At 29.9% G+C, this 27,613-nt stretch overlaps 1 protein-coding gene across 30 annotated transcripts in view; it reads left to right on the top strand.

The window, feature by feature from the left end:
- The window catches only part of shot (dystonin-like protein short stop), a 644,960-nt gene that overhangs the window by 235,966 nt on the left and 381,381 nt on the right, over positions 1-27,613 (top strand). For all 30 annotated transcript variants that reach the window (XM_075363589.1, XM_075363494.1, XM_075363728.1 and 27 more), the window contains 2 exons: positions 9,041-9,118; positions 13,149-13,241. In XM_075363589.1, coding sequence (XP_075219704.1) covers positions 9,041-9,118; positions 13,149-13,241 — 171 coding nt within the window. The remainder of the gene's footprint in view (positions 1-9,040; positions 9,119-13,148; positions 13,242-27,613) is intronic.

Below are 27,613 nucleotides of genomic sequence, written 5' to 3'. Positions count from 1 at the left end.
TATTATTTTTACCAGTTGGAGGGTGGTTGAGTGACCCTCCCTGAACCCAAATTGCTCGGGCCGCACTTCTCCCTCCATGTATCCCCTCAGTTTTTCGAGAAAAATCCTCTCGAACAACTTAGACAATACCGGTAACAGGGAGATTGGCCTATAATTCCGTGGGAAAAGTAAACTTTTCCCCGGTTTGGGTAAACATACGACTTTGGCCGTTTTCCAACAATTCGGGAAATATCCAACGTACAAAATGGACGTGAATATCACCGAAATTGCTGTAATCACGGAGGCCGGTATGTTCCGGAATGCACGGGCGCTGATCCCGTCGACACCCGGGGCCTTGTCGGGGCTTGTGGCCTTAATGGCTGCGGAAACTTCCGCTTCAGTGACTTGGTCAATCTCTAGAGGGGCGTCCTCCACCTGTGAGAAATAATCTACAAGAAAGGATTCCACCTCGGTTGTGTGCTCGTCATTCGGGGAGGGAGGGGGGTTTGGAGTGAACTGCTCCTCCAAGGTATCGGCGAATACCTCGGCCCTCTCCGCCTCCGAGTATGCAAGAAAACCTCGCTGCCCCACAACCGGATGGCGAGGCTTCTTCCCTTCTCGCAGTCTCCTGTTCAACCTGAACACCGAGGAGATGTCGTCAGAGACCGAGGCGAGGTATTCGTTCCACGAATCCTCTCTATGGCTTGTCAGCAGTTGTTTTACCCTGTCCGTTTGATTATAAAAGGCCCGCTTATCAGCGGGGGACAGGGTGATTCGATATCTCCTCCTCAGTCGTCGTTTCTCCGTTATGGCTTCGGAGATATGAGGAGGGAGGTCGTTTCGAACAACTGCTCGAGTTTTGGCCGATGAGCTGCCTGCCAGGGCCTCGGTCATTGACGACGTGACGCGCCCGACAGTGTCGTCGATTTCCTCCGGGGTGTTCAGGAGCTCAGGATTTACCGGCCTGTACTCCCGCTGGAGGGTCTCGTAGAACCTTTTCCAGTTGACTGACCTTCGGGGTATAGGCGGGGGATCTCGGCCACCCCCTGCCTGACCTAGTTCCAACAGGACAGGGGAATGGTCCGAGCTGAGGTCTTCTATCGTTTCAATCATGAATGGGAGGGTACCCCCCTTCATGACTGCGATATCCAGCACGTCAGGCCTAGATCTGCCTGAGCGATGCACGAACGTGGGCACCTCAGGGCCTACGACGACCAAGCGGCGGGCTCTCGCCCTTTCGTACAGCAATCTGCCATTCGGATTTGTCAGAATGCTGTTCCATGACACGTGTTTGGCATTGAGGTCGCCCATGAGTATCACGGGCCCATCCCAATTTTCCAGCACGGCATCCAGATCTGCGCCGGTTACCGCGTCGTTCGGCTTGCTATAAGCCGAAACCAGCCGATACACCGTGCCCAGATGCTCCACATGCACACACGTTTGCTCCATCACGTTTGTATGAAGAACAACGCGCGTATGCATGTGGCGTCTGTGGACTAAAACCGCAGTTCCACCAGAGGTGCGAGATCCGGGTCGAACTGGCCTATCCGTCCTATATGTAAAATAGTTCCGAAGGGTCAGTTGCTTGTTTGGGTTCAAGCACGTCTCAGACAACAGTATCACGTCTATCAGTAGATCCTCGGCCAGACGGCATAGTTCCTCCGTCCGGCCTACTACTGAGTTGGCGTTCCACTGCAAGAGTCTGAGGGTGGGCCTAACCATACCTGGACAGTACAGCCATGAGGCACTCTATTAAGGACTGAATACAGTCCTTGAGAGATTTTGCCTGGAGCAGGCGTGGCAAAACCATCATGATATCTGGCAGGATATCCTTCACTGTCATCTGCGACAGGAAGTCCATGCCAGTGGTCTCCAACGGGGTAGCCGGTTTCGGATTGCCGCTGGGGGTGCCTTTTGGCGCGGCCGCCCTTTTGGTGGGGCGCGGGGCCACAGTGTTTTTAACAGCCTGCTTGGCCTTCCCAGCCGGAGCAGGCTTTGCCTTTCCCGTCGAGGAAGGCTTGGCCTTCTTCGCCGGGACCGGCTTTGCCTTTCCCGTCGAGGAAGGCTTGGCCTTCTTCGCCGGGGCCGGCTTTGTCGCCGCCTTTTGTTTCACCACCTTCTTGGTGGTTGCCGCCGGTTTTGGGGAGGGTACCTCCCCTTTTTTCACGACCGCTTTGGCCACAGGTGCCGGCACCTCCGGTTTGGGGACTGTTTTTCCCCCACCGGCAACACGGGCCCAGCTGCGGCCGTCCAAAGTCGCGGGCTTTTTAAGTCCCTTGACTTTGTTTGTCTGCTCCTTATAATAGGGGCAGCCCCTGTAATTGGCCGGATGTGGCCCCTTACAGTTGACGCATGAGGCTGGTTCCTCACGCGGCTTGACGCAGGCAGAAGTGTCGTGGTTTCCACCACACTTTACGCATTGCTGGGCACTCTGGCAGTAATTGGACGAGTGTCCAAATTTCTGGCATCTGTGGCACTGGGGTGGCCCCCCTCGTGACACAAATGCAGTCACTGCGACCTTGCAGTAAAAAATACTGCCAAGGTCATAAATGGCCCGGGCCAAAGGGGTCCTCTTAAGGGCCACTAGGCAGGTCGGGGTTTCCCGACCGTCCCTTGTGAGGAGCGTATATGTTTTGTAACAAAAAAAAAATGTAAATTTTTGTTTAAAAAAAGTGCAAAATGTAAATTATTTGATTTAAAAAAAATTGATAAATTTGTTCTGTAGAGTATTCCGTAATATTAAACCGATTTGAAACAAAAATATCAGATCAAAATTAAAAAATAAATTGAATTCTGAAACTATTTAAAATTAATTGTCCAGTATAATATGGGTGACTGGGTGAACAGGATCTGGATTAATGAGATTATATTATTTTCATTATGAATATCCTCATTTTCATTATGAATATCCTCTTAGTTGATTATCTTCTTAACAAATTATCATAGATTCATAATTTTTATTATTGTGACAGCGATATAAAATACTTTACTGTTTAGATTTATTTATTTATCGAGAGGCTTTTTATGATAATGATTTAAGGGAGGCTACTTTTTCAGTAAAACGGTTATAATATATCCTTATTCGGTGTAGATTGGAAAGGCTATTGGAAAGGATAATAGTTATCGACAGAAGATTGAACATTTTAGAGAATTCATCCCATAGTTAGCTGTTTTTAAAACAGAAATCCTTATTGAATACGGTTCTAAGAAGTTTAGAAGTGGCTATCGCTTTAAACTTCAGAATTCAAAGTAAAATTATTAGTTAAGATTACTATGAAACAATTAGTATGAAATTGCACGTATTTTCAGAAACTCGGGAGTATTTTTAGTAAAAAAAATGTGTCTCCTTGAAATGCCATCATAGAATTTGAATTCAGGTTTTCGAACTGTAAATTTTTTTGAAAGAATTTAATTTTTTTTCTGGTGATTAAAGTTCTTTTCCATTAACTAGGGGTAAAATGCTATATATTCATTATTTTTGTTTTTGGTAACTTAAATATCATGTTAAATATTCCTCAGCATCTTAAATCAACTAGAAACTGTTAGTACGTTTTATATTGTTAGTTTTTGGGTAGGTTACTGCAATATTAGGTTTCTTTTTTTTAATTTCGTGTGTATAACTTTTTATCTTTTTGTTTATCTGTTTCTTAGTATTCTGTTTATTTGAATGGTTGTCATATCAATTTTTCACTTAAAACCGTTGTTAGGTGAAAAAAGTATTTTCTCCGTGGTAATAAGCCAAAAGTTTTATTAGTTTCGGGTTTGAGTTACAAAAAAGAAAAATAATTTAAAAAAAAGACCTTGTGCATATTGTTATTTACTCTTCAACACCATAATTCTGCGTATAAGCTCAATCGCAACTTGTCATATTTGTTGTCAGCCTTCAGTTATCATTCTGAGGTTTGTTTATTAATAGAATTGGATACATTCTGTTAACTCGTATTTAATCGGCATTCATAATTAGCTCTTTATAATAACTATTGGTGACGCTTTTTATTTCAAGGTATCAGATGATTGATGGACTAGATTTTCTTCTCTTAGCCTTTGGAAAGCCTACTTTCATTATGATCTATACATTCGTTATTCATTCATTTCCCCACTGAATGGTAAATTTTTAATATATGTAGAAAAAAAATAGTTCATCAAATTACATCTTATCAGCATATTATATCTATGTATAAAATCTAAAAAAAAGTTATTTATGTATCATCCATGTACATATGTGACTTCTTTGTTTTGACATGGATTGTTTTTATTATTCACTTTTACTGATTAAATAGAAGTCAAACGCAGCGTTGTAATTAATTTCAAAATGATAAAATTTTACTTTGTTTTTTTTTTGTATTCACATTAACGGTTATTCGCTTTCTTTGTGGGTATTTTTTAATTCAGTTTTCGTATATTTCGAGTACAAAAGGAACGGTAGATTGATTTTTTAAATTCCAATAGTTTTTGTGAAATGCATAAATGGATTTAACCTTTGTGTGGGAAGCGGATTAAGGGGTTTTCTTCTACTATAAGAGATAGACACTGTATAAAATTAGAAACCAATCTTCATAATTCATTACTGAAAGATCATTTAAGGTATTTTTTTATTCCATTAAAATTGAAAAATTATACTTGCTTAAAAAGAATTGTGCTCGTGCTTAAAGGAAGAAAATTTTGTACGGATAATATAAATTTTTTCCAAATCATTGGGAGTAAGAATTTTGATTATCGTAAGGATCTATCATGTTGCATATCCTCAAATGGATGGATTATTACCATTATTAGCGGAAACAAATCTGTTAATTTATTTTATTTTGTTATTGTATGCCGTTAAATTTTTATTTTAATTATAATGGATTTTTATCGATTATGTAAAAGTTACTTTTAAAAGTGTACAATTAAATTATTACATTTATCAAATGAGTGATATAAATGTTTTAAATGTGACAAAATTGTCAGTGAATAAATAAAAATCCTACAAACACTTTTAGTTTTCGGTAGATATTATTTTAAGCTTGGTGCAGTTTAATTTATAGTATGTTACAGAATGTTAGTCGCTGTATTATTAAAGATAATAAAAATTCCTATCCGCTTTCCAATAATTGTAAATATTTTTTTGTAAAATACTATGATCGATTCAAATCTAACGCCTTTTTTTGTCTGTTGATTCTGTCAAATTTAGTTTATTTGTACGTTTCATTTTCTTTGCGCAAGTTGAGTTCATTATTTTTGGATTCTATGTAAAATGTAACTGTTTACGTTAATAGCAAAAACTAAAAACACTAGACCTAAAACATTAGGAAATCAACGAGTGCATTAAATTTGATGAAGATAACATTAACTTATCAGATAATAATGATTATTAATTCCCTTTGCTCAGTTATAAATTTTGGTTTAATGATTTTATTTTCCAGCATTTTTAACACATTTTAGTAAAGTATTTTGTTATGTCTTTGTAGTCTTACTTTTCCTTTTCTGTTAGTTAATCTTACTGATTTATGTCTTATACATTTTCTGATTGGTTATTTAAACATTAAATACAATCATTATTCATCCATATTTCATCTGCAGATAAATATGAATGTGGATACTGCAAGCTAGAAATTCTGTTTTTTTTTTTTTTGTTTTTTTACAGCTCCAAAATATAATTTTACTTGATCATCCCAAACATTCGGTTGTTGGAGAAAAAATTAGTTACATGATTCAATTTTTTAATATCAAAACTATAATTTGTTTCTCGAAAGTCTGCAGCATAAAATATAACATTATGGTGATTCTAATTTAATTTAGCGCAATCCATCGGAGAGAAATCTCTTTACTTGTAACATAAAAATGAAGTAAAAAGTAAAAATTAGGAAATGATTGCGGAAAAATGATGTATTTATCTTAAAAATAAAATTTTTAAGAAAGTACGTTATGACTATGTTAAAATTTCATCAACTAAAACAAAAAAAAAAATACTTCTTATCTCAAAGTATTTTTTCAATGCCCGATAAACTGTAGGCTGATTGAACTATTGTCACCGTTTCCCAGTTTCATAACAATATTTTCATACAAACTGTCCGCTTCCCATGCTTTTTTTCTTTTTTAATTACATGTCGAATACAATTTTTCCCAGAATTTGCGTCTATTCTGTTAACATCTTCCATCAACAGATTTTTACATCACTTAATTTAAAAGTTGTGTTGTTACTCCCAATGTAGTCTTTCACTTGTGCCTGTATGAATTCTAGCGGGTTAAAATTGCATTGGTATGGAGAAAGACGCAAAACGACACAATTTTTTAATTTTGCTATTTCTTCTACTTTATAATGAATATATTTTTGTTTAAGTGATATTATTAAACTTATAAGTTCTACTTTTAACATGTCTTCGGTGTACGCGATTTTATTCGATTTTAACCACTCGGAAATTTACGATTTTCGGATCGAAGCGTCTGGAATTTTTTCAATTTTCACTATGGTACGACGTATTATCCATTACTGTGACGAATCATTCGGCAAAAAATTCGAGTGTTTTTAACCACTGCATAAAATTGTCACCATTCATTTCATCGTGATAATCTTGGGAAGATCTGGATTCAAATACTGGTAAACCACTGTTCAAAAACCTATTTTCATTTTCTACGTCCGTTAATATTATTCGTTTACCTTTTCAACCGGGGCTTTCACCCCATTTGACAAATTTTTCATAAAGCCTCCTTTTCGCTATTTATTTTTTTATCCTTCCATACCTTTTCCCGTATATGTCCCGCATTAACTCATTTTTCATCTAAATAATAAATCGGCTTACTCTCTTTCACGAAATCGCTTAATTTTTCTTAAATATCCCCTACGCCAGAAGTAATATCCTTGTGTTCAGTCGATAAAGAATTATTTTTTTGGACTTGAAACGAAAATTCATTGATTTTAAAATACGATGTAATGTACTGCTAGAAAAATACGGGAGCTCAGAAATTCACGGCGCTTAATACTTAGTTCAGGTTAGGAAACTCGTTATTGAAATAAAACGAATGAACTTTTTTTTAATAGTGGTTTTAGAAAAATCGTACAACTTTTAAATGGCTTTCGGGTCTTGTTAGAGCTAACGTGTTTACCATCGATTTTGTGTTTATTATATTAAAAACTGTTCTTTCGCAAACGCCTGTTGCACTACTTGCCTTTGAGCAATGTCTGACTGCATTTTCAGGATTATCTTGTTTTAATGTTATACATACTTACCGATTAATTTTTTTTCAGAGCTATTAGGGTTTTCCCGGTTTTTGTTTCACGACAGAATCACACATTGTTAAAACCTGATTGACCCAAAAACACAGGATAAATGAAAATAACACTGAATAAAACATGTAAAAATAAACCATAAAACAGTAATGTAGTAACAACATAACACAGAGTAAAATACCTTCCTTCACTGAAGTGAATAATGGTGTGAAGCATTAGAAATGATATTCTTGTTATTAAACATTAATAACAGAGACTCAACAAAATTTTTAATTACTGATTATCAGCATGTCACAGCGCTGGACAGGTGATTGCTTTCAGTACATTATTATATGCATAAAAGAATAATTGTACTTGCACGTGGGAGTGATAGAATGATTCGGTCTTAACTACTGAGATATAACTCCTACCTGCTGAATTCATATTCATGTCTTTTTCTTTTTCATTTAGCCTCTGGAACCACCGTAAGGTATTACTTCAGCGGATGTGTGAGAATGATATGTGTGAATGTAAATGAAGTGTAGTCTTGTATAGTCTCAGGTTGACTGTTTCTGGGATGTGTGGTTAATTGAAACCCAACCATCAAAGAACATCATATCCATGATCTAGTATTCATATCCATATAAAAGTCCTAGCCTTTGCTAGGATTTGAATCTTAGAACTCTAGACTTTGAAATAAGCTTTGTTGCAATGACGAGTTCACCACTATCCTAACCTGATGAGTGATATTTATATCTGCTGCACCGTTTCGTGACACTAGGATTTGTATACTATGACTTCTAAAAACGTTGTCAACTATTTAATTTTAGTTGTATCAGTTGTTGAAATAGTGTGGAAGAAAAAATCAATTTTATTATCTGCTGCTGCTACTACTACTACTACCACCACCACCACTTATATGTATGTTTTTTTTTTAATGTTAACAAAACTTTTGTAAAGTTTTACTTTATTTATTATTATATTTATACATTATTTTTTTGTTAAAACTCCTTAAGAAATAATTATGTGTAAATTATATCACTTTTGAGGATATATCTGCACTTAATTAATTAATGCTTAAGCCTTGAGTTGAAGATTGTGTAATAATTATTCACTTCCATTCAGTAGGGTTAATTATGGCAAAAGTTCTTCAATTGAATGTCTTTGTTTAATGTCTTTGTCTTCAATTGAATGTCTTTGAGAACAAAAGAAAAGAGAAAAGTATGTACATGTATGGGTTTATTTCTCTTTCTTTTTTCCTTCAATGAAGAAGTTCTAAAATCCTTAAAATTAATGTGAAACATTCCATTGTAAAATCTTCATTTATCTGTGATTAATTTGATCATTGTGTATTCGTAATTTTTACTTTGTTAAAATAAAATAACAAAAAACATTTACTCTTGAAATTTTTTTACATTATGAGTAAGAGTTAAGTTTTTTTTTTGAAAAAGGTACTTATTAATTTAAACACTTTTTAATATCGAAGCTGCTTTGTTGTTTGTTGGTGATTGTTGTAATTTGATTCTGTTCCATTTTTTAGGTTGTATTTTTGTTCTTGTTCCTCAGTTAACTTTTACACCTCTGTTTTTTAAAGATGTAATTTTTAGGGTGATGTATTTTTTGGCCCCTGATTTAAAATTGGTATTCTAGTTTGGCTGCACTACGATCATTATCCTTTCCAAGGAGGTTCCTTTGCACGAGCTAAATATCAGAGGTATATTTTTTTTAAGGTGGTGTTCATTTTGGTTGGAAAAATGAAGTATTATAATACTTGAAATTAACTTTTTTTCCGAATGAAAATAAATCTTTTTTGGTTTAGTAAATTTTATATTATCATCTTTAAATTTTTAATGTCAGTTATTTGTTTTGTTGCAGCCAAGAGAACGTGGAAAGATGCGATTTCATATGCTTCAAAATGTTCAGATGGCACTTGATTTTCTACGATTCAAAAAGGTAAAATAAATTTTTTTATTTATTTTTTTAAAAGCAAAATTATGTATTGTAATACTGAAAAATATGTATACTGAATAAAGATTTTTTTCATACTATATTAGCTAGCTAGCACTCTTCCCTGGATACTGATTAATATGTAAAACATTGGTTTTCGTTATTTTACAGCTATAATAAACACAGTACTCGCATGAACCACCAAGCTGTTTTAGGTGCGGCTACCAGCCAGAACTTGTATTTCTCAGAGGCCACTCCTTACAGTGTACTTTAATATTTTCTAACACATAATATTATAAAATAATGCAAAATTAATCGTTTTGCATAACACCCAAATTACATTTTATTTAAGTTTTCATCTGTAAGCGGTTTACACATTTTCTTCTGTATTATGTATCTTGTTAATATTTCATTATGTAAAAAGTTATGGCATAATTTAAAATTTTTTCGTTGATTTGAAATAATTTTTGTCGTTAGTGAGCTCGTTTTATTTTTCACTCTGAATCATATTATAAATTTAATAGCTTAAGGCACGTGTAATGGCAATCTTTAGCTCATGTAAGTGTTGTAATTTTCCTTATTACATTAAATATCTTATTGAATTTATTAATTTCTTATTTCCATACATTATAAACAAGCTATTATTATTAAAGTTTTTAAATTAAGAAATTTAATTTTTTTTTTTTGTTGGCAAATCTTGAGATTTTTAACTGGTTCTAGCTGTTGTTTCATTTTCAAGACAGACTTTCATTATTCTTACATTCCTTTAATTTTCTTGATCGTATATTTATTTTTTGGGGAGATTGCCAAGCTAAACAGTTATTCTGCATATTTAGATTAGCCTTCTTTCTGTTCTGCCTATAGCTAATGTTTTCTGTCTACTTTTCAAGATTTTAGTTCACATTTTATCTGTAAGGTTAAATTCATTCTTTGGTTGTGCTTTTCCTATGATTGATTCTTCTTTCAAGAGGACATATGCTTCTACTTCTTTGGGCATTTAGAACTTCCTTAATTGTATTCTTTATGAACTCTTTCAATAATTATCTGACAGTTCTATTAAATTCTCTCATTGTCATCTTTTAGCCTGTTTGAATATAAGTTTACCAATGACGCAGACAATGCCAATATATGGTCTTATGTTTGAGAACATAAATAAACTATTCCATTGTCCGACTACCCGTTCAATAATATGTCTTTCTGAGACTTGAATGGATATTCTTGTATTTAGTTCATTATGAATATAGTGAATCAAATATTTCAAGAGGAGTCGTCTAACGCTCCAATTAAAGTTTATGCTATCATCAGCTTAGTCATTGCCATCTTTCTTTCTTGTCAATCTACTTTTTTTTGTAGCTTACCTTCACATTTCTTGCAATTAGAAACTTTTTTAATTCTGTTAAGCTGATTTAGTGGCTTCCTTGTTGACATTTCTCATTGTTTCACTTTGACTTTGTTGTAGTATCTTATGAATGTCCCGAGATCAAGGTTCAGCGATTACAGTAAATAAAATTAAGGGAAACATTTAAAAATAAAATTATTTATTTATTATGTATTTTCAACAACAGGAAAACATTTTAAATTACAAAATTAGAAGGGTTTTCCAGCATAAGTGCACTTGTCCTCTTATTTCAAAAGCTTTTCCGTGTTTGATGAATATGTTTTATGGAATACATTAAACTTGCTATAATTTTGATGTTCTGAAGATAATTATTTTATAATTGTTGATTAATGGTAGTAAGACAGTAATTCCATTGAAGTAATGTATTTGTGTGTGTCTGTATGCACGCATGTGTTTATTAATATATTTTTACTTCTTTCTTTGCATATAAAATTGCCTTGGAGCAAATGTCAGCCACTCCCTCAGTTATGTATTGTAAATGATTTATTTTATATTATACCGGCTTTACAAATATTATAAGTATAATGCTATCGCTGTGTTTTTTTAATAACATACAAGTAATTTCTGTTGAAATAATAATGTTAATCATGATAACTAATAATAAGTAGTACTCTGTTATTATTATATTATTTAGTTGATCTATGATTTTTATTTGACCACTGTGCTGTTCTTGGTCATTCAGTTTTTACATTACTATTTATTAATTTGTTAGGTATAATTAATTAATTACAAATATTTTCAACAGCCTTAATTCAGGACGTTATTTTCTTCAGATTTTCATTATTTTCAAAATACTACAGTTATAAGTAACTAGATTAATTCAGAGATATTTTTTCATAAGAAATACCTTTTTGTGTAACTGCCTGCATTAATACAGCAGATATGTAGAAAATTGAAGAGTAGATGTTTATATTTTGTTTTATTTTTACTTTTCTGACAGTATGTACAGCTACACTATACTATGTTGTATAGCTATACAGTAATGTATTCAAAATTTTCCCAACATTGGAGTTGGGGATAATAAGTCTAATCTGTTTTTTCTTTTCTATCAGTTATTGTTTGCTTGTTGTTTTCAGAATGGATTAACAAATTTTTATGACATTTTTTTACGATGACTTCTGAATTGGTGTTATTGATTAGATTTAATTTTGGCTATAATTGGTCAAGATGGTGGAGAGATATTGTTACTATGGTTCTCATATAAAGAGTAGAATAATTTTAATTCTTTACTTATATGTTTACCTAGTTTAATGTTCCGCTTAATTTTTTCCTTAAGTCTGTCAAGGCCTAAGCCCTCTGTGGACAGAAAGTTATACAACTCTTCTGGCTTTTTTCGTTAATGTATATATGTATGCCTCTTAAAATATTATAAACTTAAGCAGTTTGTTCCTGTTGTTTTTGTTCTGACAAATGATTCCCTCCCTCTTTTTTATTACCTAAAAGAATTTTTGTCTAAGAAGTAGCATTGACTATTGTTGTCATTATCCATTAATGCCTGATAGTATAAAATTTCTCTCCAAAGATAAATTGTACAGAGTTGTTTTCTTTAAGTAAACTTGATTTATAAAAATCTGTACAGTTTTCATAAAAATAATAAGTATAGCGTGGCCAATCAGCATCTAACTACAATTTATACTAAACTATTTTCATAAACGCCTTACCGTAGGTGTTCCATATGTTTTTGAACTGTCATTTCAAGGTTAAATAATGTATAAGACCTTGACTTTAAGCGTCCTTTATTTTTGTCTAACAACATACTTTGAGAACAAGTTCCCATCATCAGAAGTGGTCATATTAAGGGATTATCGAACATTCTTTCATTTACAGACTCATTTAGATTCTTTGATCCTACTTAATAGCATCTATTTAATGGTTAGATCCTATTTAATCTTCTGATACATTTCATTTTCTATTTCCAGTATTGTCCAATTTTTCTCTTTCCTTTTTCTATCTTTTGTTTGCATAACTTTTTTAAAAGTTTTCTCTTTTTTTTAAATTTATTTATATGCCCTCATTATGCATATTTATATGTTTAAAATAGTGAATTAAAATATAAAAAATAAAATGTACAAAAACTTAATATGTTCTTGGATCTTATAAACCAATTTTTTTTTATATTTCTTGTTTTCTTGGAAATAAAGTATTTATTACTGTATTAGTCTATCATAAGATAAATTAAAATAAATTTATTCCATTTAAAAATATTGTTATTATCTCAACTTAGTTTTACTTTTTACATTTCATCAAGCAGTTATTGTTTTTATACTTGTTTTTATTATTTTATAAGATATTAGATGGTTAAAAAACCGGTTTTCAACCATCAGGAGTTCTGATTTGTATTCATTCGATTTTTTTCTATCTAAGTCATCTCTGTAAGCTTGTGAAAAGTATAGAAAAGGAGTTTGGATTGTTTCATCTTTAGTCTTTTCTTGTCGTTCATTTAGCCTGTAAATTGAAACAACTTATAACGTTATTATGTTTTATTTTGTTTATTTTTATTAAATTTTGGTTCTGTAAACTAAAATCTAATAATGAATGATTTAATATTTTTAATTATTTTAATATTTTAATTAATGAATGATCTTAACTATTTAATATCTTTTACCGCTTTTTATTTATGTTTACTTCATGTTTCAGATTAAATTGGTTAATATTCGGGCGGAAGATATTGTTGATGGAAATCCGAAGTTGACTCTTGGACTGATATGGACTATCATTCTTCACTTCCAGGTAAGACCTGTTGTATATTAAATTAATCATATCATAATTATTAATTTCACTGTTGCACTGTAGCACAACTGCTTACTCATCGTATTACACGACGACTTAAATTTTATTTTGTGTGTAGTAATCTTTGAGCTCGTCAGTGAACTGAAAAGACCTCCTTCAATTGCTAAATTACTGCCTAAAGAGGTTTTATTGATGTTTACTATAGATTTTTTAGCCATGATTCTTTTCAGGCTGCAAGGTTTTTTCAGGAGGTAATTTTGTAGTATTAATAATGCTGTTAATATTACTGTTAAATTATGATTATAGAAGTAGGGTACTACTTAATTATATATTATGGTGCCACCTTTAATTTCTCACATTTACTCATTTGATTTTTATATATTTTTCTAATTTGGTAGCTTTTATTGTTTGAATAAATTATTTGAATTATAAATAAAGTACTTTTATAATTTTATTTACTTATGACAAAAGTTTATATCATAGTTTATTAATTGATCCAGAGTAATTTGAAGCACAGGCTTTTTTTGTTTACTTCTGATAATAAACTAAAAAATCTTATTAGTATCCCGTTGAAAGTGTAATAATTCCCCCCATTTTAAAAATAGGTTTCTGAATATAGTAATAAACAATGCAATTATTTATTAACTGTTTCATATTATCAACAAAATTAGAACTGGAGAACTGGTCCTGGTATTGTTAATAAATTCAAAAGTTATTATTTATTATATTTTATGCTATTTGATATATTTATGATATTTTTTTATATATTGGCATTCTTCTATTATCGCTAGTAATGAACTGCTTAGATTTATTATTGGGCTCATCTTGTGCGTATGTGTTTATTTGTTGCTTGACTCAGTGAATCGGTTATAATATAAAGAATATTGTCCTGTTCCAAATGCAGTAAATAGTTATAAATACTCTGTTGGATGAATAAACAATAAAAAAATGCTCATTATTTGGAGTGACCTTTATCTTATCTGTATACATACTTGTACTGTACTTCATTTTTATCTCTATTTATAATTATTTTTATTCTCTTAGTAATTAACTTTATGCATTGAACCGTATAATCATACTATTCAATGATTTTTCATTTAAACATCCCTTCCCTTCAGAAATGTAAACATTTTGATTTTAAATTCTCCCTATACTTGAATGTTAATGTTCCCCTACGATACTGTACATTTTAATATTTTTCATGATTTTTAAAACTATTTTTATGATCGAATAATCTATTACATATTAATTAGCGTCAAATGTTTTTTTATTATTTTCAATTTATTGAAAACATTTAGTTTCCATTTGGTTTAATTATGTAATCAATAAATAATATTAAGACTGTAAAATCTTTAAAAAGTTAAAGAAAATGAATTATCAGTCAGATTACAAAAGTTAAAAATACTGGTTGCTGTTTACTCGACTATTACCCATTCAAATTTAAATTAAATAAAAGCTATAAATTTCCATATCTAGGATTATTTTAAAGTAATGAGTTATTTAATAATAATGTATTAGAGTAGAGTAATAAGTCAGCACTGTGTTTAGGAAAATGCACTTGCTGGGGTTGTTATAGTTATGCACTCCATCTTTATTTGTGCTCATTTATAGTTATTTAATGGTGAGAACATTTATTTGCAGTTATGTTTTCACTTATAAAATAATTATTTATACAATTTATCTAAGGAATATCTGTAGGGTTTTTCTCCTGAATTTTGTCTTTTGGTATTTTCTATTTTAACATTTTTTTTACATCATCTTAGTTCATCTTGTTGCTATGTTGTTAGAATTGCGCTTATTATAGAAAGAACAGTTTCTGTATAAATAAAAACAAGTTGTTATTTAAAAATGTTTTCATATTATTTTCTGTACATATTGAAATACTTTTTGTTAAGGTTATTTCCGTGTAGACGTCATCCGAGTGTCAAGATTTAAATTAATTCTGTTTAAACTGCTTTATTTAATAACATCAATTTGATATTAGTGTTGAAGTATTTTAAAGTTTATTTCTTCAAATCATTTTGCTAAAACTTCTTCTGTGAGTTATTTGTAATTTAAAATACGTAATTAATTTTTATTTCATTGTTTTGAGGAATTGCTGTAGTAATTATAATAATTTTTATTAATTACTGAGAAAATGTTGAAGGACATTTCCTTGTGTATTTTCTTTTGCCAATTTACCAGAATTGTAATCACTGTATAGAATGTGATCATCGCTTAATATGTCTATTTTATAGAATTTCAGAGTTTAAAAAGAATTACTAATGTCTAGTAGGGATTTCTATTTTTAAAGAAGTGAGCATAGGAAGTTTGGTTAGATTAATATAATCTAACCAAATGTTTGAATTTTTTTTAAAAACGTCCATTCTTCCTTCTGAAAACATGTGGCCTCCATTTAATCAGAAAGTACCTATTCTATTTTTTAACGTAATATACTTTGCTCTAATTAATAATTTTTTATTGTATAGAGTGATTCGCATATTTCTGACTCAAAGAGATTGTAAACTTCAATTAAAAAATTATTTTATTTAGTACATTTTTTAAAAAGATTTTTAAAGTGTAAATAATTTTCTAATTTCCATTACAAAAGGCCCTTAAATCTTTCACAATTTGAAATATATAAATTTAATCGACAATATATGTTTCCAGACACTGTTTCAGTACTTTGAACAGGGTGTACTTTGCAATTTCAGATGTTTTTCTATAAATCCTACAGTATAATTTAGTAGGCAAGATGGAATTGCACTGTCTTTTCAAAAGTAGCAGTATTTTTCATTAAGTCCAAGCCTGGCTACTAATGGGTAAAAGATGTCTGTGAACAACTAAAGTAACATTTGAGTTGAATCAAATAATTCAGTGTCTACATATGAAAACTCATTTAACTTTTGATAGATTAGGTAATATTTCATGCAGTTTATGAGTATTACCGTTCAATGTGAGTGTTAAAAAAAGTTATATTAAAAAAATTAAAAAAGTTGATTAATTTAACAATTATCTTGGGAGTGAATTTTGTAAACCTCTTGCACAATAGGTGGTACACATTACTGAATATGAGTGTAGTTCTTGAACTAATCAAACTTGTGTGGGTCTCAGCTTTTTAGACATTTAGTGATCCTCTGACAGGTTAAATAAGATGTGTCTCTTAAACTCTGTAATGTTCTCTTAAGATGCTAATTAAACTCAGCTGCGATTATATTTGCCTGATAGCCTGCAGGTCTACCTTAGCCGGAGTTTTGAAAACATCGTTAAATACATTTCATAGTTGATTTCCTAAAAACAAGAGCATTAGGAATCTCTTTTGAAACAATTCAAATGCAAACAAATTGTATGATTTACTGTGAAATTAGCTTTTAACAACAAAGAACAGGATTTTGAGTAAGAGTTTTAGCAGACTAATATCAGTGCATGGAGGATCAGATGCGTTAGTAATGACATCACTACAGCATATTCCTCAAGATCACGTGTGTCTGCGATAAGCAGTGATCCTTAGCAGCCCTTAATTGTTTTATAGCATACAGTTAAAAAATTGTAGTCCTGAATAACTGGATCATTGTGTGTTAGAAATTTTATGTAAGTGTTGTATGTACGCATGAAACAAGCGTTGAAACAAATGCTTATGTATGCATAAATAAAATTTTTGTTGTTAAAGAGTCATTTCTGTTTGTTATTATTTGACAATTTGACCATAATACAAATTCATTAATTTAGATTCATGATTGGTTCAGCCTGATAGTATGAAGTTTCTAACTGTAATTTTGAGAAAAAAATTGTAAATTGTGTTATAAAAATTCTAATTCTAATATTGGCCAGTTTAATAATTAAAAACCAATGTTTGGACAATTTCCATTATTGAATAGACTGCATTTCTTCTAAGTACTAATTTCTCTTTTAATTTATTAGTATATTTTGAACCAGTTTAATTTTAGGTCAAAATAAATAAATGATATATTTATTTTAAATTAAATTTAAAAAAGTAAACCAACAAAGAAATCAATCAAGTTAAAAATTTAAATACTGTAACTATAAATAAAAAATGAGATAATAAAAATAATTTCTGGGATAATCAAAGTTTTCACTGATCCAGACCATGTTGTTTGGTGGTTCGGTCAAATCCAGGTTATCAGGTTTTTATTATGTTGCTCTATGTAAAATTCAATTTTTTTTTTAAATTTTAGGAAGAAGCAAGGTAAATAAGAAATATTCATTAATTGTGGGGTAGAAGGTATTTTAAAGAAAGAGTAATTTTTTTTGTTTTAGCGATTGTTTGTTAAAAAGAAAATATATTAGCATCCAGAAAAAATTCTTCACTATGGTGATCTTATTCATATTTCCTATCACAATCTGTAAATGAAATGAAAAATGATATTAAACACCTAGCAGGAATTAAAACGTGGACCATGCAATTTAAAAGTCAGCATGAAGACTTCTAAATTTATACCAAGAAGCTTTATCTTTTATAAATTTGTCTTGTCTTTTATATTGTTTTTTATTTTAATATTTACGTTACCTTCTATTCCACAATACTTATTCAGAATTTCAACAGCTTATTTATGCAATAGTTTAACTTTCTGTAGTGTGCCAGTTTTTGTTCATCTTTTACATTTTTTTGCCAACCTCTGTGGCTGAGTAGGTTGTGTTTTTGCATTTCATACTGAGGTCTGGGTTTGAATAATGGTCAGGCATGGCATCTTTTCATATATTACCAATTTCCACCAGGTTAATGGCTAATTGTTAATTCTTTCATAAAAAAAATTTTCATTTTTCTTTATTGATTTTTTGACATGTTTTACTGCGTATGGTCTTGATTACATCTTGTTTTATAAGGAAGATAAAAAATTAATTTAATTTTTGGTGGTACATGTAACTTTCATCATGATCAATGCTTATTTTTGTAATGAAATTGGTTCAAAAGTATTTAAATTAATTTTTAATAGAATATCATTTTATCTATTTCTATTAACAAAAATTTTAATTGAGATATGATTTTTATCAAATCAAATGATTTTTTTTCTTGTTTTAAATATATCTGATTTTTATCCGTTGTTCTGCCATATCTTGAACTGCTTAGCTAAGATATATTTTTCATGACTTGTTGCAGTGATGGAGTCTAATACTTTTTATTTAAATAAGTATTTTGCGATATTTTGTTAAATTAACATTAGATTTTTAGGTGATAGTTTCCTCCATCTTTAGATATTTTGAGGAATAAGATAGTAGAATTACATTATCTGTCAAATTTAGTATGTTCTATTAAAACTTGCTGACTTCTCATGGATTATAGTATGACAGCCTTTCATCCAATGATTAAAATGTTCAAATCATTCTCAAAATAAGTTTAGAGCTTATTTGGTGAATTTATTAATTAAAAATATATACAGAAAATAAATTAAATGAAAAGTTTATGATGACTGTAAAATTAAAGCAGTTATGAATTGGAAAAACCAATTGTATATTAATGTTAAAATATTAGTAGTATAATTATCTATGGAGTATTATAACTAACATTGTTATAACTTAATATCCTTTTTCTTTGTATGATGTTTAATTGGTAATTGAGTAGCTTTACAATACTGTGTCAAAGTTATGAATTATTTTTGATTCTCAAAACATTTTTCAATTATAAAAGTGTAAACCAAAAATCCATTTTCTGTGCGACATGAGGTGAGTAAATGTTTTATGTTAAATATTCTAAATCCAAAAGTCTATACTGCTAATTCACTAGCACTGCCATGAATGTTTATGTTAACATTGGGATGACAAATAGAGTGCCAGTTGCCATCCTTGCATGAAATGGTTATGTATGTGTGTATAACCAGTTACTTATATCAAGTGAAGCATATATTTCAAACTGTTATGTTGTATATGTCGTCCTCTTATAGGTTAATATTCAGAAGGGCAAAAAAAAAGAAAGAAATTCCTTGTACTAGAACAAGCCTAAGAAAGAGAAATATGTCAACCTCTACCAAGGTTTGCCATTTTTCACTGATCATTTTTATTTATTAATTTTCCATTAAGAAATGGATGTAAATTAAATAAAAATAAAAAATTGTATTTTTTAAATACAATCCACAACACGTTCTCATTATATTATAGGTTCTTAATTAACTCAGTTTCCGCAGAACAGTGAAGGTAAATAAATAGTTTTGGGGATAATTAGTAAACCCAAAGTTGATGACTATACACTTGGAACATATGCAGTTTACTCTCTGTAGAAGGGTAGTATCAAGAAGAGCTTATGAACTGATGACTATAAAAAAGAAGTTCAAAAAAATGTGGGAAAACAGATTAAAAAAAAATGATTTGAGCAAAATTTATTAATTTTATTTTTTAATATGTATCATATTTATGTTTGAGAGTTACTCAGAGTTTTGTAGATATCAGAATAAAACAAAACAAAGAAAATCTATATGTAATTTTCTTTTGTTCAAGTTGGGATTAGTTTGATTTCCCCAAAACCTAATATATACATATCTCTCTCTTTCTCTCTCTCTCTCTCACACACACGCACACACACACACACGCGCGCGCACACTCATATGGATAGATGTTTCTCCTGACACCAACTTACTAATATGAAAGAATTTGTAAATTTTCAGTTGTGAAAATTATCATCCCTAACCAACATTCAAATGCAGATCCTTTTCAATGAATGACAAAAATGTCTCTTCATGCAGAAGTCAGCTAGGTAAGGTAATAAAGTCAGCTAGGTATTTTTCTCTATGGAGAGATTTGTGCAGTTTTCAGCTTTTCTTTACATTGTTATTATTTTTTATTAACAAAACTCAAATATTTGTAACAGTCAATGAGATGATTGAAAAACTAAAACCAAAATCAACCCAACATTTTATTTTTTTAGTTTACTACTCTCGTAATTACAGACTTCATGAATTCTCATTTTGAAATTTTTTTATGATTTAAGTTGAATCTATATGCATTTTCTTTAAAGAGAATACAGGAGATGTACAGTAATGATGATTAGTGCTATAAATATTTTAGTTTGTATTTCACGATTACAAGCTGATTTTTATGAAAATTGGTTATTAAATCAGTTAAATAGTTTTCGTAAAAGTGCTATGAGTAAAATTTACTGGCAGACCAATATCTGTTGCTTATCGTAATGCATGATGTGATAAATAAATTACAAAACATTTTATAATACTAAAAATATAAAAACACTTGAAAGTGGGTGCATACGATTTTTTTATGTACACACATAATTTTATTTGTTCAAAGAATGCATAAAATTCCTTCCTGGGAGGGAATTCTCTAATTGGTTTTTATAATTATGAGAGGAGCCAGATTAAGAAACAAACCATTCCATTCATAATGTCTGAATATATGACAGATGTTAAATTAGCCGTTATCTATTACTTCTTTTATCTAATGTATTTAACAGGGTATGTGTTTCATTTGGTTTGTATAACTAATAATAGAGTACTTCTTTGACATTAGCAACCATTTTTCATTTATTTACAATCTTAGATTGATCACTTAATTTCAGCTGAGATACTTATTTTTCATTCACCATTAATTTTTTTTTCCAAGTAACTGCTTTCAAACCAGAGAGAGAGAGAGAGAGAGAGAGACAGACAGATAGTGAGAGGGGGGAGCTGAGACTGACTGGCTGACTTTCTTTTATATAAGTCTAAAAAGATACCTTCTTTTGTGATACACAGTATTATAACATATCAGAAGTACTTCAATATTTATAATAATATTCACTAGATCCCAAGCTACAAAGCTAAATGTATTTTATCTTTTTATTTCCATTTTGACGTATACCATTGTTAATATTATCAAAAGTTTAATTGTTTGTTGTTTGGGAAATTAAAATTTGAAACACTTAGGTAGTGTTTGTTTGAGGTCTCAACATATTTTTGTTGTCCAGTCATTTATGAATACAGAAAAATATTTGTTGGTTTGTTAGAATTGTGTTGTTTTGAAAAAACAAAAAAAAGTGTTATTTTAAGGAGAAATGCCATTTTTTAAATATTATGATTTACATTTTTAAATTTATGAGATTTATTTTAATTTACTTTAACAATAGCATTATTTAAATAAATGGCATAAAAATAACTCTAACCAGTGTAAGGAAATATTATGCGTAAAATTATTCAGTGATATTTTTTGAATGTAACAATCACTGTTACCATTTTACCTGCTAAGTAAGAAGCAAGTAGCGAGAGAAAAATCAAATGTGGGATTTTTGAGAGATATGGTATAAAAAACAGAAGAGTTTTGTACTGTTATGTATAGGAATTGAAAGTGTTGGTGAGATTACAGCTATTTCTAGATTTTGGTTTTTCCATTTCTATATGGATGAAGAAGAAATACCAAAAGCATTGTTTCAGATCAAAATAAAACTTAAAACATCAAAAGGCAGACCAAGGAAGAGGTGGTTGATTACAGTACTCTGTGAGCAATAAAACACCTCGAAGAATTGTTTAGGAGTTGTAAGGTGATTGAGATCATGATTCCAAATTGTTACCTGAAATTGAATTTCAAAAACTGGAAGCAGAACTAAAATCATAGAAATTTTCTACAACTTGTACAAAGAAAAATTTCATATAGTGCAATTAAATCTTGTTTTAAAAATAAATTAAAAATTCTAGTTCACACTTTTCAGTATATAACTGTGTAAATGACAGCAATCGTTCTAAAACACTTTTAAGTATATAACTTGAAGATGACAGTAACAGTTCTAAAAAATATATTCTAGAATCATTTTTTCCTTTATTTAGAAATTGTATTGGGTTTAACATTTGCTTCAGTAGAATATAAATTTGTTTCTACTGTAATCATTTTTTATTTTTTTATTTTAAAAGTGATTTTAATTTAACTCAGCTCTCCTTAATCCACCGGGTTGGTCTAGTGGTGAACGCGTCTTCCCAAATCAGCTGATTTGGAAGACGGGAGTTCCAGCGTTCAAGTCCTAGTAAAGCCAGTTATTTTTACACGGATTTGAATACTAGATTGTGGATACCGGTGTTCTTTGGTGGTTGGGTTTCAATTAACCACACATCTCAGGAATGGTCGAACTGAGAATGTACAAGACTACAATTCATTTACACTCATACATATCATCCTCATTCATCCTCTTAAGAATTATCTAAACTGTAGTTACCGGAGGCTAAACAGGAAAAAGAAAGCTCTCCTTAATCTGTCATATTTAACCTCTTTTAAATTCAGTTATTATTCTAAGTCTGGTTTTAAAGAAGACTTTTCTGTGTATGACATTTATTACTATAATTTGATTCTTTTAATATATCATAAAAATAATGGAATTTTGAGAAGTGGGCTGGTGTAGATATTTCTTTGTATGTAGATATTTATTTGTATGACAAATCGAAGTCATTAATTTTTAAATTTTCAGAAATTGTTTATTTTTCTCATGTTTTAATAATAAAAATATAAAAGCAATATGAACAATATATAAAGCACAGTAATATTCTGTGTTTGATCATTAGTCATACAGAACAATGTACTTATGAAATAGATTTGTTCATAATATAGAAATATGGTGATGACATCTTAACCTTTACCGCCACAAAGCTATGTATGTTTAGTAATGTTTTATATCAGCTCTTCTTTAGTTTCATATTCTTGTAACTCATAAATAATTCAATCAAGTTTATTTATTGAAATGATTTACTACTTTATTTTAACAATTCAATGAAAACCTTTCCTTTTTTGCTAATAGTTTTATATAACAAGGCATTTGTCCGTGTATTTTTTGTTCGTGAATTCTGTATGAGGTTTATCAGATACTTTTTAGTAGTAGTTTGTTTTTCCTACTTTTGTGTTAAATTAATGCTAAATTTTTATTGTTGGCTTTTTTTTATGATTACTTGGTGATAATAGTTACATCCCCCCGACGTTTCTAAAATATCAGCATTTATAAATTTTAGATGTAATTATGAGTTAAGCTGTTGTCATTTTTTGGTTTGGGAAGTCTTCATTTAAAGTCTTTCCATTCAATAGGAAAATACAAATACATAAGTAAAAGAAAAGTAATATATAAGTAAAATATAAATTTTATTTAGAAAAATAAATATGTACGGAAATTAAACTTGAATATTTTACAAATAATGTTGTTTGGTACTAAATGATAAGATAACTGCTGTAATATAACTATCTGATATGCTTGCAGACAAGTAAATTGAGTATAATAATTGCCTTTTCATCATATTTTTTATAATTAATATTAAAAAATTGAATAAATAAGTGAATTTGTTATGCGATATTGTATATTATAACCATGTGATATTTTTGCCCTTATTTTAGATGTTGCTTGTTTTTAGCGTTTCTTTCCATTTATTATTGCTTTAAGTGATGGTTGTTATCAATAAAGATAGTAATAATCAGGTTATGAATAAGTTATACAAGAAGCATATGCTGGTGTTCATTTGCATCGATTTGAATTTATAAACCCAGTTACTGCCATGTAATTTGTTGGCTGTATCATGGACTGTGTTGATCATTGATCATACCAGACTCCTCTCTGCTATACGCATCAGAGGATTAAGTTTTATGATCATTTCATTACTATATGAGAACTTAAACAAGAGATTTGAGCCTATATAATTTACTATTACTGCTTATAACTGAAACATTAATGTTCTATAATGTTAAGTTAGTTTATAATTTTGTCTTCAAGAGTGTAAAATTTGAATTCCAATTTTGTACATCTGTTTCTGAGCTACATGGTATGTTTCAATGGAACATGTGTACCCTAATTTGTTTTTGATATACCATGTGTACAACTTGAAAATAAAATGCTAAAGAAACAATAGCAAAACTTTATTGGCAGGAAACTAGTCTTGTAACCTTTAAATTCAATTTAGTCTTATGTTGTGGTAATGTGGTTACTTATTTATCAATAGTATCGAATAACTTCACAATATCATTTCATATTTATTATTTTTATAAATATGTATTTTTAGTTTAAGTTATATAAATATGTAATTATGGGTGATTAGAAATTTCTTTATTTTTAATCCTTGTACTTTAAATAAAAATTACTTTCATTTATGTGTGCGTGCATGTGTCTGTGTATAATTTAAAAATTTGGTACTATGTAATTGTTGTGAACTGTATTATATAATTTAAGCATAGTATAAAAAAAAACTTCTAATTCAGTACTTGTTATCACAATCATGTATGAATTATTAAAAGAATTAAAAGTCACAAATATCTGCAATATTATGTATCATAATATTTATTTTTTTATAAAATCAGCCAGTCTCTTTGCTTAAATAAAGTAATCTCTTTTGCAGTGTGATTAAATATTGCAATAATGTGTTTATTATAAATTTAAAAAAAAATAAATAAATTTTCTTTTTGATTTGACTCCACTTACAACTTCATATAAGATTCTGATGCAGGCAAACCATGTTCTGCTCACTTCTTTATTTAGATTTTATATTGTGGGATAATTAATAACATGCCATTATTAAATAATTTACTAATAATTATAATGTGCCATTTGCGTTACAAAAAAAACTTTTAATTCTCAGAGGTGTTCTGAAATTTTGTTTACCTCCTGTATTTTCACTTTTTTTTTACTTTATAATTTTTGGCTGTAAACAAACAATATTATTCCCTTTTCTTATTTATGTTGTGAAGATTTGCTTGTATTGATTCTTAACTGTGTTTGATATTTGATATGTAGATGCCTGTTCCATGATATCTTTGCAGATCATCAGCACATCATTATATAACATCTTTGAGACTGATAACTCAGGATTTTACATTCTTTAATTTAGTTCATATTTATAGAAGATTTAGCTCATTTTATACATAATTAGTGTTAGTTATAATGTGAAACAGGTTTCAAGTACAGTAGAATAAATTTTTTCTTATGACCTATTCAACATAAAGAGAATGAGCTATACTATTGAAACAGAATTGATTACATTGTCTTAGGAACAAATGTAATGTCATAATGTGTAGTTTTACTCGCTGCATTTTATTTATATTTATTTAATTTGGGTCAGTTAGTGGTTTAAACGTTTTAAATTTTAATAAATATTCCATTACATATTCCATTCACATGTGCAAACTTTAAGATTGTATGATGAATTAATATCATGGTTTTAAAAATGTTTCCATTTAAGGTGCATTGTAATATTTATATTACCAAAAATTGAACTGCCATGGGAATTTTACAATTATAAAAAAGTTAATTTTTGACTTTTGTTAACATTAGTTACAGGTGAAACAACTGTAGTAGTAATTTATTATCTTGCATTGGTGTAATTTTAAAACTTTTTGTCAAAATTGTATGAACTATTTTATTTGAAATTCAAGATTGAAATTTTATGTTATTCAGATATAGAATTAAGTAATTTTTAATCATTTTGAAGAAAGTCCTCGCAGTTGCTAAACATAGAGATTCAGTAGAGGCCGAGTTATCGAGTCAAGCAGGCGTATTTATTATTGCTCTTAATCATTTGGCTGGCAGTAAGTTTTTGCTCTCCGATTTAATTTAATTCAGTAAAATTTGTATTGGTTGTTACAAATGTTTTTATTACATTAATTATGCAAAAATGTGCATGGTTAAAATGTAATAAAGTAGTGGACAAAAAAATTTATTAAATTGTTCTGTTTGTGAATCCATTTTTATTATGGCTACGTAAATTTTAGTAAAAAAAACTTCAAAAAACTGTCTAAGGAAACATGATTGAGGTGGAAGTGTTCTACATGTAAACAGAACAATAAGCTGGGTTTAGACAAAATGGTGCAACTCAAATGATTTTAAGGGGGAATTATTGAAGGAAATTAAAAAACTGCAACAAATGAGGAAATTTGAATTGTAAAAAGACAAATTAAATATTCTAAAGATGAAATTACATAAAATAAACCAACATATATCTGATTTACATAGATCTGCAAATATAATGAATTCACCAAAATTATGAAATTCTATAAAAAGAACATCATGAACTGAAAACTGGTAAGGAAACATGGTATGGAAACATGGATATTTGAAATCAAACAATATACTCAAACAAACAATATTGAAATACATGGAATTCCGGGGATGAAAAATGAAACTGTAAATGAAAAAATAACAGTAATTGCACAATTACTAAATATCAAAAATACACAGTCTAATATTAATATTGTACACTGTTTATCATCTTTTTTCTTTTTCTGTTTAGCCTCTGGAACCACCGTAAGGTATTATTTTAGATGATGAATGAGGATGATATGCTTGAACATAATTGAAGTATAGTCTTGTACAGTCTCAGGTTGACCATTCCTGAGATGTGTGATTAATTGAAATCCAACTACCAAAGAACACCAGTATCCACAATCTAGTATTCAAATCTGTCCTGTACTAGGACTCTCCTGTACGTAGAACTCTCGGCTTCGAAATCAGCTAATTTGCAATGAGGAGTTTACCACTAGACTAACCTGGTGGGTACTGTTTATCATCTAGTAAAATCTAAGTGCCAGCTATCATACTATCCTTCTGCAATACAGCAACTAAATATGCTTTAATAATGGGATATGAGAAATATTGTGAGGAACTGAAGAAAAATGGATGCAACTCGACAGATACACTCTGATCTATGCACATTAACCAAAACCTACCTGATTACCCAGTTTACATAAAGGGGAAACCTATCACCATAAACTACTTCATGAAACAAAACATGTCATTGTAAGGAAAATTTTAAATTCATACAGGTTAAAAAGAGAAAAGTTTTTATAAGGAAAGATTAAAAGTAGAGCAGAAAGAATTCTACGAGTAAATATGAATGATCTCGAGCAAAATAAAATTACTTATGTTATAAATAATGATATAAATGATAATGAATAACTGTACTTTAGATATTTATATTTGTACTAATCTTTAATCTGTCTTTTATTAGCAGATTTCCAAAGAATTTATAAATCACTACTTCGCCACGTCATGTTTATTTACATATACATGTGTAGAGCCATATTGATTTTCAAGTGAATCTGTTTACAGGAACCAGAGTTAGAGGCAAAAAATGGGGTTTTTGGGTACATTATCAGCTTTTTTTCTTCGTTCTACTGAGTGTATTTTTTTTTATTCATTTCCTTTTATTTTCTTAAGAATAAATTATTTTAAGATATAAGACAGTTTGATGATCATCAACTGTTTTATACAAAACCTATACAGCACTGGTGAAGCATACAAAATACCTTTATTAATACTGTCAGCTAATATTTAAATAAATGATAACATATAATAAATTAAATGTTTAATTATGTGCCACTAGAAGTGTTTTTGATTCAGTTTTGGTATCTTAACTGAGAAACTTAAATACTTAAAAAATAATACAATAATTTTTTTTTAATGGATTTCTAAAGAACATTTAGAAATTGCTACTGTACCT

This window comes from Lycorma delicatula, chromosome 1 (genome assembly GCF_047948215.1).
Source record: "Lycorma delicatula isolate Av1 chromosome 1, ASM4794821v1, whole genome shotgun sequence".
In the NCBI taxonomy this organism is placed as follows: Eukaryota; Metazoa; Arthropoda; class Insecta; order Hemiptera; family Fulgoridae; genus Lycorma; species Lycorma delicatula.
Note: the sequence above shows the minus strand (reverse complement) of the source record. Positions and strands in the feature narration are given on the sequence as shown.